At 40.8% G+C, this 15,266-nt stretch overlaps 2 protein-coding genes across 4 annotated transcripts in view; one reads left to right on the forward strand and one right to left on the reverse strand.

Moving 5' to 3' along the window:
* Positions 1–9,557, reverse strand: METTL6 (methyltransferase 6, tRNA N3-cytidine). 3 transcript variants are annotated; one of them, XM_074860325.1, is made up of 6 exons: positions 9,430–9,557; positions 7,033–7,409; positions 6,206–6,340; positions 4,801–4,971; positions 3,157–3,298; positions 1–504 (listed from the first exon to the last, which is right to left on the reverse strand). In XM_074860325.1, the coding sequence occupies exons 2-6, from the start codon at positions 7,309–7,311 to the stop codon at positions 356–358; spliced, it is 876 nt and encodes a 291-aa protein (XP_074716426.1). In that variant the 5' UTR covers positions 7,312–7,409; positions 9,430–9,557; the 3' UTR covers positions 1–355. The 3 variants fall into 3 exon arrangements, with proteins under 3 accessions (XP_074716426.1, XP_074716419.1, XP_074716424.1); XM_074860318.1 differs by lacking the exon at positions 9,430–9,557 and adding an exon at positions 8,969–9,121; XM_074860323.1 differs by lacking the exon at positions 9,430–9,557 and adding an exon at positions 8,292–8,524.
* The window catches only part of EAF1 (ELL associated factor 1), a 23,169-nt gene continuing 16,995 nt past the window's right edge, over positions 9,093–15,266 (forward strand). The window contains exons 1-2 of the mRNA XM_074860338.1: positions 9,093–9,203; positions 12,790–12,884. Coding sequence (XP_074716439.1) covers positions 9,101–9,203; positions 12,790–12,884 — 198 coding nt within the window. The 5' untranslated portion in view covers positions 9,093–9,100. The remainder of the gene's footprint in view (positions 9,204–12,789; positions 12,885–15,266) is intronic.

Here is a 15,266-nt window from a genome sequence, read left to right on the forward strand (position 1 = left end):
ATACTTATTTAAAAAATAGTTTTTAATAAAAATGGAAACAACAGTTATCATACTAACGAATGAAAACTAGTGCTTAAAATTAACCATATTTAGTGTGCTTTACCTGATCCTTCAAGAATGCTGCACAGGATTTACTTTAGAAGCAGGAATACAAATACTCGACAGGTTGCCTGCATCACTAAATCACCTTAAATTTGAATTAGAAATAGCATTCATATTTCATATCTGAGGATGGAAACTAACAAGTACTAGATGCAGTCATTTCTGGTTTACCAGAAAGATGAGCACACACAAGGAAAAACTACGTGCTAGTTTCCATGTGAAACAAGCAGTGCTGTTGCTAATCAGCAAGAACTTATGTCTCACTGAAAGGCTTTTGAAATTTGCTTTGAAGAAAAACTCTTGGAACACGCAAGTCTTCTTTTCTATTCACAGTTTCTCGCTGCACATATTCATTGACCACTTGCTTGTATCCCTCAGCCTTGAAAAGCTGAGACAAGAACTCTGGAAGAGAATTTAAAAAAACAAGATGAAATATTACATTTAAGCTATTTTTAAAACACTAGTCAGCATTTATATAAGCATATGTTCCTATGTGTTACAGCACGAAAATCACACAGGCCTTCAGATTTCAAGCTGTTCTATGCAGGCAGACTGCTGAATAAAAGTCAATACAGATCTCCTTTAGAAACACCAATCTAACCAAAACAGCTTGCAAAACTGGGGCTTAAGCTAGTTACCCAGTTTAGCTTCCAAAACTCGCCACATCTCTTATTTTTATTGAGTCTCGTCATCCTCCTTGTGACTGACGCCAGTGCATTTTCACTTCATGCAGCTGAACTTTGCTAGCTGAATACATTGCTTATTTAAAATATTTCAAAGGTAATCCAGCCTTGTAGATGTATCTCTGCTTGAGGAAGAATACCACCCTACGTTACCATTCACATGCCATTGGCAAAATTGCAAAGGAGATATGGTGGTACCAAGCCTCCACTAAGTCAAACAGAAAGTATTTTCCATAAACAAAAGGATCTTACTCAAAGCATGTCTCCCCTTAGGGAAGGCAGAAGTACCTCACAAACAGGGTGACCTACACAGCAGAGAGGGCTGCTCATGCCATTAACTTGTCATGTTAACTAAAAATCATCCCTTTTCCTTTCCTGCACCTTGTTTCACTTACTCAGGCGGTATTTCACAATAGATTTAAGCCATTCTAAACTTGTGCTACTTGATAGAAAACAAAGACATGCCATGTTTTCATTGCTCAGGGGGATTGGCTCAGTGAAACAGCTGATCGTGTGGGTACAGGAACCCCAGCACTAGAAGGGGTGGGGTGTTGAGGAAGGACACTAAAACCACCCACTTTGGCAGTAGTACAGGCTTATCTAAGCCCATCATGAAGCCACATGCACTGGTTGTAAACACAGTGTGTTCATGTAAAATGGGGGACTCAAATCAATGAAATATAAATAAACAGCACTTAACTGTGGACCTATTGAAATCTCATTGTGAGGAAGTTACACATATTTCATAATACAAAATTACAACCATCCATTCATCATCAAATTTAGTGTTATTTCAAACAGTGGAGTGGATTTTTTTTTCCATGGAAGAGGCCCGGTGTCGTTATCTGAGGCCAGACAAACTATAAATAAGCATTTCAAATCATCCTATGCAACAATTACTTGGTGTACTAGTGTAGTGCAAAACAAATGAAAAATAGCACAGGTTGCAAACTGCAGAAATTATGGGAGTCATGTTTCTAGTAACAAAAGAATATTCAAACATTAAGCAATATTTATATGAAAATCAGCGAGATGAATGAGATCATAATGATGAAAAATGGGAGCAGAGGTGGTCCATGAGGCAGTCACAGACCAACCCAAGGCAAAACAATTGCTAACATGAGCAATATAATATAAATTCTCTCTTTTCTCCTTCCTTTCTCTTCCTCCTCCCTACCTCAATTCTTCCCCCAAAGCAAACATGCACACTAGCAAGGAATTTCTCAGTCAGAAACAATTCTAACACACCATAAAAATGGGATTTAAAATTCCACAGCTAGGTCAGTCTCTTAGTTGTTCCCTTTAGCATGCATCCTCTTTGTAAGAGCTAATTGTTTAAACAGAACTAAAAATGACTCAATAACAGTTCTAGAAATGCTTCAATGAAGCTGTAGCACAGCCTGCATTATCTTAGATTTCATCATTGTCCTATAAAGAATAGAGAGAGCTCAGACAAGATTAATGGGTTTTATATATCAGAAGCAATTAGGTAATATGTCATAAAATATGAATAACATTTACTTGGCTCCAAATCAGTCTCTTCAGTGGCTGTATTTGGCTTTAGAATAAGAACAAAGAGCCCCACAGAAATAAACACACAGCTCTTATTACACAGTGCCCGGTAATTGATAGGGGGAAGTAATGGCTCACTAAAGTTTAGCATGAGGAATTGGGAGTTAGAAGACAAGCTATAATCCCAACTCATTGTGAGAGTCTAAGCAAATTCCTTCATGTCTCCATGCTTCAAATTCTCCACCAGTAAACTGCAATAATTACCTTCCTTCCTAAAGCATTATGAGCACTGAACAAAAAACTGTTTAAATATTGTACCACACGGAAATGTTTTTTGCATCATCTTTACTAAAGTAACAGAAGACAGAGTGGCCACTGCTAGCCAGTGTTATCTCAGCATGATTTGTGCACAAGCTTCTCAGCCCCGTAGTCATGTTCTGCTTCAGAAGTCATCGACTTCTTCAGTAGACCTCATTCTGCACACCAGGAATAGCCTTGCAAAAAGAACGATGCCAAGACAACTGCTTAGTTGCTTCATGAAGATAATCAATTTTGTTACTGAACATCGGATTTTTTTTCCCCTTAGATAACAAATCTGAATGATATCCAGCAAAATCAGAAACTGCTGCTCTTGGCACATTATAGCACGTACAAGAAGCTTGTAAACAAGAAAGTGCTCCAAAAAGTCCTGCCAGTCTAAATACCCTCTTCCTTCCAAAATGGATGGCAAATGAAGTACACCACAATTTTAACAGTTCAACTGTTTAAAACAAAACTTCCACGGGCATGATGGCAATTCCCTGAAGCAAATTTCAACAGAAGATTCACAGAAAAGAAAGCACTCTACAGGATGTCTTACCTTCAGTAAAAAAGTATGATCTTGTCCCATCTTGCCTAACATAAAAGTTTTCTCCAAGTTTGCTGCCAGATTTAAACCTGAGCATTGCATGATCATACAGTCCATAGTCTCTGAACAAGACACACTTGCCTGGTTTTAATACCTGTCACATAATACATATATGCTTTAATAAGGTAAAAGGATTTAGCCACATATATAATTTTTTAATTTGTATACACATACACATATAACTAAGGCAAGGTATCCTAACACATTCAATACAGAAGTGATATATATATTGAATTAATTCCCTGTGCAACAAAAAAGTTGTATAAAAACTGGATTGTCTGCTCTTAAAAATGCTTCCCCATGAACAGTAGACTACAAATAGTTTTAACATATCTGTTTGGGTGCTGATCAGCTAAATAAGCTTTTTGCAACACTCTTCAAATACAGAGGAAAGAAGAAAATAATACAGTTTAACAATAAAAATTAAGTCCTAACAGGGCATTTTCTTTGTTGGGTAGTACACAGTCTAGCACCTGATTTTGCTTCACGATTAACAATAAAGAATATCACGACATTTCTTTTTTCATGTGAGAAAGAAAAATGTTTCAATATAATAAGAAATAAAAAAGGAAAAATTTCAAGACAATGGTTGCAGGTTTTTGTTTTGTTTTTTTTTTTTTAAATTGCTCTTCGATAAAGGAATCAAGCCATAAAGAGTTTAAAATTTAGAAATACATGGTCATTGGCCATGCTGACTTAAGATATTTGATGCATGCCACTTTCCTACCTCATCAAATGCCAGCTGTATTTGTTAGAGAAGAAAAGGAGTACTTGCCACTTGCAAATTTGTGCAGAAACCTACAAGCCAGTTAAAGGAACCAGGCATCTCCACAGAGAAAACAATAATTAGCCTTTTCATGTGCAGGAGCTAAGAACCAATCCTGACTTTGGAAAAACAGCTGGAGATATACCAAAAAAATCTAACACTCCCTTTTCAAACTACTGATGATAAAACAAACAGGTCGTCTGATAATATAAATCCCCAAATACACACATATGCATAAATAAAAAAAATATGTGGACTATTTCCCTGTGCAGTCAATATATGACATCTCAGGGAAATTCAGAACAATCACAATTCACACTGTTTAAACCACCCTCTGGACGGGCCTATCCTAGTCTATCAACTAACAAAGGCAGCCCAGGGAGACAAGTCTCTCTAGATTAATGTTGATCTCTGAACACCCCACTTCTAAATTACCACAGATCAACTGTGTTTACGAATAACAATAACTGCAAGTCACTGTATGTTTCACTGTCATTCACACCTGATCAAGACGGACATTTCTGCAGTCCATAAACATTATTTGTGGCATACAACCTAGGAGCCCAAGTCACAGGTTCAAAATACCTTTTCATTATGTTGATGGCATGCATTAGCTCAGAATCCAAACAACCTCACAATAACAAGAGAGAGAAAAAACATTGTAAAACATGTTGTAGTCCCATATACTAGGTGAACTAACTAAATACATCCATGGAATATAGTATTAAGAATCACCATTACAAGAGGGGTTATTTTCTCAGAAAAAAAATGTACTTTCAAGCTAGAAAGAAGGAAAGTGCTTTAAAGGCTGTAAAATCAGCTGGTTTTACCTTGTAAATGTTCTTCAAGACAAGATGCATTTTGTCAGGGTGAATGGCAGAAAGTACAAATATAAGTGTGACAACATCCACAGAATCTGCTGGAATATTTTCTAGAAGATCATCTTTGGTAAGATCACACTGGAACACTTTACATCTTTCAGTACTGTACAAGGCATTTTTCTAGGGAAATGAAAAGAGTATGCTTTCACTGAAAATTACCAGCATTTGTTATTGCAAAAAAGTAAAAAACTTGTGAAACTAATCAGTAGAGTGACACAAAGCATGGTGGCAAAAGCACATTAACTTCCAACGGGTGACTAATGCAATCGGAAATTCTTTGCTGCATACCACAACAGTGAAACTACAACTACCAGAATACTCTGTTCTCAGGAGTTTGAGAAGGAATGTGTGTTAAGACAGTTCAGAAAACATACCGTTTCTGTTTTACCGCTGCTTCTACTCTTTAAAAATACAGAAATATTATTAAAAGAACTTCTGTATTACAAAGTGATCGAAGTACAGCTCTTGAGCTACAAGTAGACTGTAAACAGTTCGAGTTCATGTCACATAATCTGCAGTTGGGCTGTTCTAGCCCACAGTTTTGCAGGGTAAAAGGAAACCTGCTCTTGGCAAGAAAGAAATTCAGCAAGAGCTGTGGAGGCTCCAAAACCCGGGGTACACACTCAGCCCAACCTCATCTTGCAGCGCAGCAGTGGTATCCCAGGGAGCTGCTGTCCCCTCTCCTGTTTGCCATACATATTTCTTCCCATCTTTTCCATGAGATATGCAGCATGTATCTTGTGGTTCTCAGTCACAATGTCCCACAAGAGAATGCTTTCAAATAACAGATACATAGAAATCTACCTGTGATTACAAACTTAATAAACCAGAAGACTTTTAAAGCCCAAAGCCCCCACCAGCCTCGCTGGAAGACTTAACTTCAGACTGCAGTACCCCCTACATATGAATAAGCATAAACATACTATTTCTATTCAGGCTACAAATTTCCGTAACAACAACTTTCACAGCCCTGTTTTCAAGATCCTCCTTGAGACTCCCTCTATCCCACAAATATCAACGGCAAGCTTCCACGCCAAAAAAATTTTCCTGTACTGCACAGTGAGCAGAGACATAGTAGTGCTCCCCAAAAACAGAGTCTTCACAAATCATTCAAGTAATATACATATATTACCATAACACTACGCTGAATTTGATGCTGAAAAACTAGATCTTGAGCAACGATTCGGCTTCTTGGATAGGAGCTCCACTGAAATGGACCAGTCTCCATTTTTTGGCAAAAGCTATTCTACCCTTCTTAAAAAAAGGGAGGGAAGAGAAGTCTGTCGTTCCAGTCATTTGTAATTTCAGATGTTTCTAAAGACAGTCTAAAAGAAGTTTTAAATATCACACCAACCTTCACATACTCAACAGCTCTAGGAGAGAAATCACAGGCATATGCAAAAATATTCAGATCTTCTTCTAAGAGTGGAAACAAGCAGTTCCCAACCCCACAGCCTGCTTCCAGAATGGTCAGTTTCTGATCTGCAAACTGGGGAAGAAGAAATCCAAGATAAAGCACATCATTTTTGTTTTCCTCATTATATGAACAGAGATGTTGTTCACTCAACATATTAAAAGCTACAATCAATTTTAATTACCATTGATTCAAAAACCAAAGTAGGCATCCATTGGATAATCTGACACTACAAAATAGAAATCTTGAGTTCTATAAAATTACAAATCTTTTTAGAATGTATTAATATTTCTTTAGTCATCTACCCCTTAAGTAATCGACAGATTGTTGTACCATTTCTGTCTTGTCTTTCATTCAACTATAGAGAACAACAGATGCATCTGGCTATTCCCCTTAATCATGTTTTGCAGTTAATCTGTAATTCTGGATGTTTTTCTTTAAAAAGCGTTCTGAAGTGCACCAACTTGTATCTGAAAACGACACATCACAGAGAGACAAGTTGTCTATTTAGGACACAAAACAAACATTCCAGATTTCATTCTCAGTATCCAGTATGGGTCAATTATAAACTGAAACTGAACTGATGCATCTGATTCTGAGCTGGGGTCTTTGATATTAAGAGAAACTACGCAGGGCACTGCAAACTTAACATGGGACAGCTCTTACCCTAATGGCTTTGTTATAAGTATTATTAAATCATTTGGAAACAATCAATCCCATCTTTTACAGAGGATGGAATCTTATTTTTATAGATTTATAGATCTCACCTCCCGACATGCTTTTAACTCTTGAAACTCTCTGGTTGTCCAATGTCTGTCTTTGAAGAAGTTGGTGCTGTTTCTTTTGTAAAATAGATCCCAGTTCTTCTGTGCCTCATTCTCCAGTTTTAGTTGTTTGAACTCAGACACCAAAACCCGGTCTTTTGCCAGTCTCTCAGCTTCTTCTGGGCTAAGGATTCTTGCACTATGGGTTTTTTTTTGGAAAGCATCATCTTCAGTAGATGTCGTTATATTTAAGCAATTCGCTGACACCTTTTCTTGGAACATCCTAGATTCTTTCACACAAATACGAATGCCAAAGACCCAAAGGTGATTTGTTTTTCTTTAGTGTATGCTTCCATCACTTAGGTAAAATAGCTGAGGATCTAGAAGCAGAAGAAAAAATGAGAAAGAGTTACAGTGTGCACTTACTACAATCTTACAGTGATCTGTCCTACCTGATGGACTGCAATGCCATCAGATTTCTCTTAATTTCAGAAATCCGCCATCCAAACTAACAACTGCATACAACATCACACTGATGTCAAAGTTAAAGAAGATACTTAACAGAGTCTGCTGGTCTTCCCTCTGCATCCTAGAAAGCTACCTAACAAAAGAGAGATGGTGCAGCTCTAAGCTTATTTTCACTAAAACTGACTTTAAAAGGAAAGCTAGGGCTTTGTTTCCTGTTAACCCCAGTTAGAACACTTCAGAAAAATCATAACTGAAAGGTGACATTTAAAAGTCCCATTAAAGTGGATGAAACAAACTGTATTCATGTTAGCATTTCTCCTTCCAGCTCTCACCTCTGCGAGAAAACACTGGTGAAAACATCAGCATTTATAACACCACGTCACTTGAACAAGAGCGCAAAACCAGTACTGTGGCCAAATTGCCCACAGCCAGCTTTCCACTGACTCCTCCTGAGGATCCACACCAATTTTAACAATTACAGGTAGTTTCATTTTCAGAAGTTAACAAAAACTGAGCAATGAAAAGAGTTCTGCATAGGCTGGGAAGGGATCCAAATCTTTTCTCTGATGTTAAACTAGTTCTGACTCTTGCCTTGCCAGACATCCAGATCCTGGATGATGGCACATGTGAATTAAATTCTGCATGGCCCAGTAATGCCCAAGGAAGCCCAGTAGCCAAAACGTGCCCCTCGTTTATGTCCATGTCCAGAACCAGGCATTGGTGTCATTTACCAAAATGAGAAAAACCCAACAATACTCATCCTAAAGCAAAAAAAATAATAGTACTTCACTTACATATTTATCTTACACGATACAAATACAAAATACAAACTTGTGCAAAGGAAATAAAGAACTGTCAAAATTTTGTCTGTCTTCACGGGAGTCACACCCCCTTTTCCTTTCAGAAACAACACAAAAAGTTACGGAGAAGCAGGTTCCCTTGATATAAAGTCTTCTCAAGAGCACGTCCTCAAAGCTTAATCACCAACTTTTTTCGTATATGCCTGGCACGCTACAAAAAGATCAACGTTTATATTTCTTCACAGGACAACCTAGGAAAAAAAAAAATCCGAACTAGTCCTTTCACTGACCCATTTGTTCCCAGAAAAAGCTGTGGTGGGAAGTTAGCACGATGATAACACGGTTTTAACAGCCTACGTTTAAGCTAAAGAGCCTTTTAAAGGTTAATCCAGCCCTAAAACCGCAAACAGATAGCACCTCTATGCACGCCCCCGGTCCCCCCACAGGGAAACCAGTTTCCCGCCAACAGCTGCTCCCTCAGAGGGGCCGCGGCCGAATACCCGGCAGGGAAGGCCCCTCCTGCCCTGCCCTGCCCGGCCCTGCCGAGGGCGGGGAGCGCCGGGCCCCCACCTCTCCTCTGAGGGACGCCGCTGCGGGGACCCGCACCCCCCCTGCGGGGACAGCAGTCCCCGATCGGCCCAGCGCCCCCGCCCCGCCTGGCCCCGCCGCACCTGCCGCCGCCGCCGCCGGCTCCGGAGCAGTTTCCCGGCTGCACTCGGTCCCCGGAAGGGCGCCGGGCGGCAGCGCACGGAGGAGAGGAAGGGACTGGCCGGGCAGGGAGGGGACGGGACGGGACTGGGGACATGAACGGCTCGGCGAACTCGGTGCTGGACAAGGAGGAGCACCCGCTGCAGCTGGGCGAGAGCTTCGAGCGGCGGCCCAAGGCCTTCTTCCACACCATCCGCTGTGAGTGCCACCCCCTCGCCCTCCCGACGGGCCCTGCCGCGGCCGCCCCTTCCTCCCCCCTCTCCTCCCGCTCCCCGCATCCCGTTCTCTTGCCGCCTGCCGCGGCGGCGCTTCCCCTTCTGCCGCACCCACCGCTCCTGCCGGCAAGCCCCCTCTCCTCGGGCCCCTTCCCGCCGGCCGGCCGCGGGGCGGGGGGCAGTACCCGCCCGGCGCCCGGACACCTCACCGAGGTTTCCTCCCGGTGTCCCGCCGCGGTTTCTAACTCCTCGCCGGCCTCGGGGGGGGCGGGGGTGGGGGGCCGCTCCGGCCCGCCACGACGAAGCCTTTCTCTCGCCCTGGACGCTCTGCTCCCCGCCGCCTTCTTCGCGCCGCCGCCCCAGGGCTTCGTCCCCCCCTCAGCGCCCGTTTCCCCCCTTTCCCTCCCGCTCCCCTCAGCGCCCGTCTCGTTTCCCCCCTCAGCGCTCGACCGCCCCCCCCCCCTTTCCCGCTCCCTCAGCGCCCGTCTTCCCTCCGCGCCACCCCCACGAGTGTTTTCCCCACAGACGTGTCCCACCCCGGCAGGCAGCCTGAGGGGGGAAGGGGAAGGTGGATGCGGGCCGGGATTGTTGGCGGGGAGGAGATTTGAGCGAGGCAGACCAGGGCAGACGAACATTTTAGGAAGTTTTCCATGAAGCGTGCGTGAATCGCCCAGGAGCATAAAGCGATCCGCTCCGTGAGGGGGTGGCTTGCGGGTTTTTTGGGATTTTTATAGCAGTCGCAGGACAGGTTGCGGGAGTGCTTGGAGAGGAGCGCGGCAGGTCTGTTTGATCGTTAACTGGCTGTTTTCGCGATGAGGCAACGTGTAGCCCAGCAGGCCCGTCCCTGGCTGTCCCCACTCCAGCCAGCTCTGATAAGTCACTTCCCAGGAAAGCGAGCAGAAATGACTCAGACACATACAGTGCTGCCTAATAAGTGTAAGATAAATCCTGAGGTAGGGTCGTGAGCAGTTATGAAGTTGTGGAATAATTGGAAGAACGTGGGTTTCTTTTAAGGCCACCAGATTTATTCCAACTGCTGTATTTAGCATTGAGTACATTTAATTTCATATTAGAAGATTGTTTTGAAGAATAGCTCACTCTTACCTTTGTGGGAAAGAAACTGCTTTTTCTTCCCTAAATGAGTCCAGGATTTAAAATGAGTAGTAAATCACCAACAGTAAATGAAAGTGATACTAAACATAGATTTAAGTAGCTTTGTATTAAGGTAGGAAATTTATATGGTTAACAGTAGGAATTTTTTTTGTTTTATGATGCATAATCCTAGGCCCAGTCTCATGGCCCGTATTCATACACTAGGAGTAAGTAATTTCAGTGGTATTAGTCACCCGAGTACGACTTGAAAGAACAGCTTTCTAGTTTGAGCTGTTACTCAAGCAGATGGTCAGTGACAGAGGCAAAGTTATTTTGCTCAACGGTAAACTGTCTAGTGGATTAACACTTAAATTTTGTATGTCTCACCCCTCTGGTTATACATAATGCCACCGTGCTAAAAAATACCATACCATATGTTTGGTACATTTAACTGTTTATACAGAACTCTGAACAGTTTTATCCAGCACTAACATACTAGCAGATCTACGTTTACAGATCAAAATTTTAAAATAGTCCAACTATCAAATGAATGAGATTGTTGTCTGATAGTGTGTGAAGCCAAGCCATATCCAGATAGAAATACACTGTATTTCTAGAATTGAAAGTGCTTCAATAATCAATTTCTTAAGGGATTGCAAAGCCAAAGCTCTTAAAACTGCATTCTTCCAGTCATAGTCTGATTTCAAAAGAACTTTCTGTGTGCTGTATTTTCCATCCATGACTTTCAAGTGAGATCTCTCATTTCCTGGTTATAAATTTTTTTCAAACTGTTGATCTGGAATTATTTATTTGGGATCCAAGCATTATATTGTTCCCGTAAACCTCTTTACACAAACTACAATAAGAGGATTTTGTAGGCTAAATTTGTTTCGGCCTTCTTAAAATACTTCATTCCTTTCCATAATGTTTATGAAATACTGTACTGAAAAACTGGATTATCCCAGGAAAACCCATCTTAAAAACATTGACTTTTGGAAAAAGGACTGTGGGTCCATTTGGAGGGACATATGTGCACTCGATCTACAGCAAGATTAGCCAAGCACGTACACCTAGTGAGCTAACCAAATGAAAACAATTTGAGTGTTTGTTTAGAGTAGCTATATTCTGCTGATACCAAGACAGAAGTCTGATAGTAATATTCCTTTTAATTTAGTGACTGCGCTGTTGAAAATCTTGATCCCTTTTTGGCAAAGACACTAGCTCTTGTACAGCTGGTTTGGTTTTTTAGCAAGCTTGCACATAAAGTAGGTGGGAAACAATAGCTAGAAATAGATTGCTCGGATGAAAATGAAGGGTATGATTTGGTCTGGCAGTTAAGGCATGAGGATTAAGTCAAGTGTGCCTGATTCTGCTTGTTGTGCTGTCAAACTAAAACTCAATTAGACATTAACATCCTCTTAATGAGAATTTATTACAAGCTGGGGTTTTGGGTTTTTTTCTGCAAATGTGCTTTTCATAGTGGAATTACATTTTAAATTTGTTCTGAGATATTAATTTCTTAACTAATGTAGTAATTAAAAGCCTTGATCGTGAATATAATTGCATCTCTTCATATCCAGAGATGCTAGAATTGAATGGAGGCTTATTTTAGAAACAAACAATGCAAACCAGCCTATATCTTATTTCACTTTGTCTAAATCCTCTGTCAAAATATTACAGGTTCTGACAGTTTTTTATGGGTTTTTTTTATGGCTCATCAGCACGACAGAATAATGAGGAGAAAATACTTTTAAGTTAAAATGTTCTTAGTTCAAATCACTAAACAGAAGTGCCTTGTTTGGGGGACAAAGCATTCTATACAATGCAACAAAAATACTTAAAGCTAGGGTTAGTTTAAAGCTATTACAGTGTCTCACCTTAGTCATGCTTTCCATCCACAGTGGCACTGGACTAGCAGGGAGCCTGCTGAAGTAAGATCGGCACCTTTTTTTCCTTATAGGTGAGAGCCGAGGTCTTGTCTATGCTTGAGGAGGTATTGTGGAGGCAGAATGGCTGCTAAATAGCCAGAAATATCAGCAAGGCTAAATTAGTTGGTGTCACTAAGTCAGTCTTTGTCACGGAGAAAGTCCTCAGGTTTGGAATTGGCAGGAGCCACTCAGAGCCCTGATTCGTGAAGTCAATACTCTTTTGAGATGCATGATACAGTTTTACCCTTGCTTGCAAAATTAAGTATCGCTCTAAGCCTGGCGTTTGGAGAAGTCTGCTTTTGGTCTTCAAACACAAGATCTAGAACCTTATTTCCATTTTAAAAAGGAAGTTTAGAATCTGTTGCCGTCAATGACTGAGGCACTGAGCATAGACACATTGTACTGGTGTGTTATTCCACTCCTGCTGTAAACACTAGCATGTTTTTAGCATTCTCTATTACTACAGTAAATATGCAGTGACTCTTTGCAGGGCAGGATGACACTTCTGAAGACTCCGAGGAATGTAATCACAATTGTTTTCCTCTTTAGATGATTTTAAGCCAGCATCACTTGATACAGCTTGTGAGGGGGACCTGTACGTGGGTAAGGGAGAAGATGTAACAATCACTTTGCCACATATTCCGGTAAGTTTGTTATGTATGTGTCCTTGTTTACTCCAACGAATTTGCAATGTAGTTGCAGCCTCATGTAAATGTTAGTTTCACTTTCATCTTTGTTAATACAAGTGGGTTCAATATTTGAGTTTGAGCAGCCAGACTTGTAGTGTGTTACCTCAGGAAAGGACTGTACAATTGAATCTTTGTAAAGGGTTATATTTTTTAAGGTTCCAGTCTGTTCTTTACTTTTGATTCCTTCCTTCCTGCTCTTCCTTGAATAACAAGATGACTTTTACTGTTAGCTGAAGCTCTGTGCCTGGTTTCCATCTATTTTTAGTGCTATGGCTTAAGGAAGAAAGGCAGAGTAATTTGGGCTTTAGTCAAGATTCAATGTTTAGAAGCCACAGGTTGGCCTGTAAGCATGTTCTTCCCTTTACTAAAACATGTAGAGATCATAGAGGGTTCCCTGCCGTTAGCTTCATCAGTGGAAGCGAGGGGGGCGGTCCTGGTGAGTGGCAATGAAGTGTTTTCCTATCCGCTTCCTCCTCAAATGATGCCATAAAGATCTACTGTGTGAGGATGATGGTCAAACAGCAATAAAACAAGTGATCAAACTTTATAGGTGCAGCTGTTTTCCAATTGAAGATTCCGTGGTTTCCTTACCAAATCAAAAGAAAGTGCTTGCATGCTGGAACTGGATTTGTTTATTAGCTGAAGTTAATGCTATGTGTCAAGCCAATAAACCAGAATTCACAGACATCGATGGGTTTAGTGGCTTCAGGGGGGCAGCAGTCAGTTTGGAAGCTGAGTGTCAGATCCTTTTGGTATTGTTTATTCTGGCATGTTGGTGTTTTTAATTGGTAGGTGATGATACTGTGATAATTCTTGCTGAATGAAGCTTCAGCTTGCTTCCCCCCACTCCTGTTTCTTATATGGCTTTGGTCACCTTTAGTGCTGCAGAAGGTCGCAATACTGGTTTTTGTCTATAAAAATGATGAGCACGGTAGTGTGATTTGAAAGCAGGTAACAATACGATTAGTAGCAGTGGCATTCATCTTGGGTTGACTGAGAACAGTGTTGTTCATTCATCTTTTGTGTTGAACAACAGATCTCTGTACTGATGAGTTTAATTTGATTGTCTTCCCATGAGTATGAGCAGTTTTAAGCTCCTAGTGTGCTTTGGAGGCTTAGGCAGCTAACTGCACTGAATGCAGCCACTGTGCGTGCGTTGTTCCAAGGCCTGTGGTCCAGACAGAGAGCTGGAAAACACTGAGCACACTGGAAAAGAGTGAGAAATTTTGAGATCATTTCATCCTGACAAGATTCACTGAATTTCTTGGACCTGCTTTGGTTCTCAGTTGCCCAACGACTGTATAGGATTCATATTCTAAATTGTTTCTTGAAATTGTCTGGTCCCTGAGGGTATCTCTGATAATTTGTTCAGTGGAGATATTTTGGTGTTCCTTGCTGCTTGAATAAATTGAAGTACTATTTCTACATGTGACTTCAGTGGCTTTAGTATTTGATAAACAGTTTTGGTTGGGGAAGTGAAGAATTTCTGTTTGTTAAAAAAACCCTCACACATGAAAACCAATTGATTAAATGTCACCTGTTTCACCTATTGTCTGTAGTCTTCTATCCTGTACTCGGCAAAATCTGTAAGCCAGTGTTATTTAGGCACTAACATAAAACCTAAACATTTAAAGTAGAAGGGTGGGATGATTAATTTGCTTAATCAGGGTTCTATTTCTGCTTATTTTTTAAGCCAGAAATCACAGTCTTTGAGTTAGGAGGCTTCTGGGTAGCAGAATGATAGCCAGCAAACTTTGACCAATTTTCGTTACATTTGTGCATTATACATTTCCTGACGTAGTTGTCAACAGCGAGCAGGATTAGACTTTCAGCTTGCTTTTTATTCTCTTCAATGTTGCTTTCCTCTCTTAAATGTAGGAAGGCTAAAAATGTAACATGCCTCTGAAGATTAGACTTTCTTGAGACTGAATTTCTGAATTGTATCTGTATCTCTTACTGTATCTTTGTGGGAATTCAGATTTTTCACCCTTACGGTTCTGAAGCCATTTTAAATTCAAACGTATTCTATTTATTAGCAATATGGAGAATAGGAATTGCATTCTGAGTGGTTAAAATATGATTGCTCATTTTTGCTACTCGGAATAAAAGGTAGAAGGGTGTGTTTTTTCCTTTTCTCCCTGATTTTGGTTGCTTTCCTGTGGCACGTGCAAAGATGCACATGAATAAACCTTTTAAAAAAAAAAATCTTTGTACAGTAGCTGTACATTACAGAGAAGTCTGAGGCAGTTTCATAGCTGAGAACATATTTCTCTATATCCCCTTTGAGTAACATGTCCTTTTTTGACATGGCCCTGTGTGCGTCCATGCTTCTGTGTG

The sequence above is a fragment of the Strix uralensis genome, chromosome 1, assembly GCF_047716275.1.
Source record: "Strix uralensis isolate ZFMK-TIS-50842 chromosome 1, bStrUra1, whole genome shotgun sequence".
Taxonomy (NCBI): Eukaryota; Metazoa; Chordata; class Aves; order Strigiformes; family Strigidae; genus Strix; species Strix uralensis.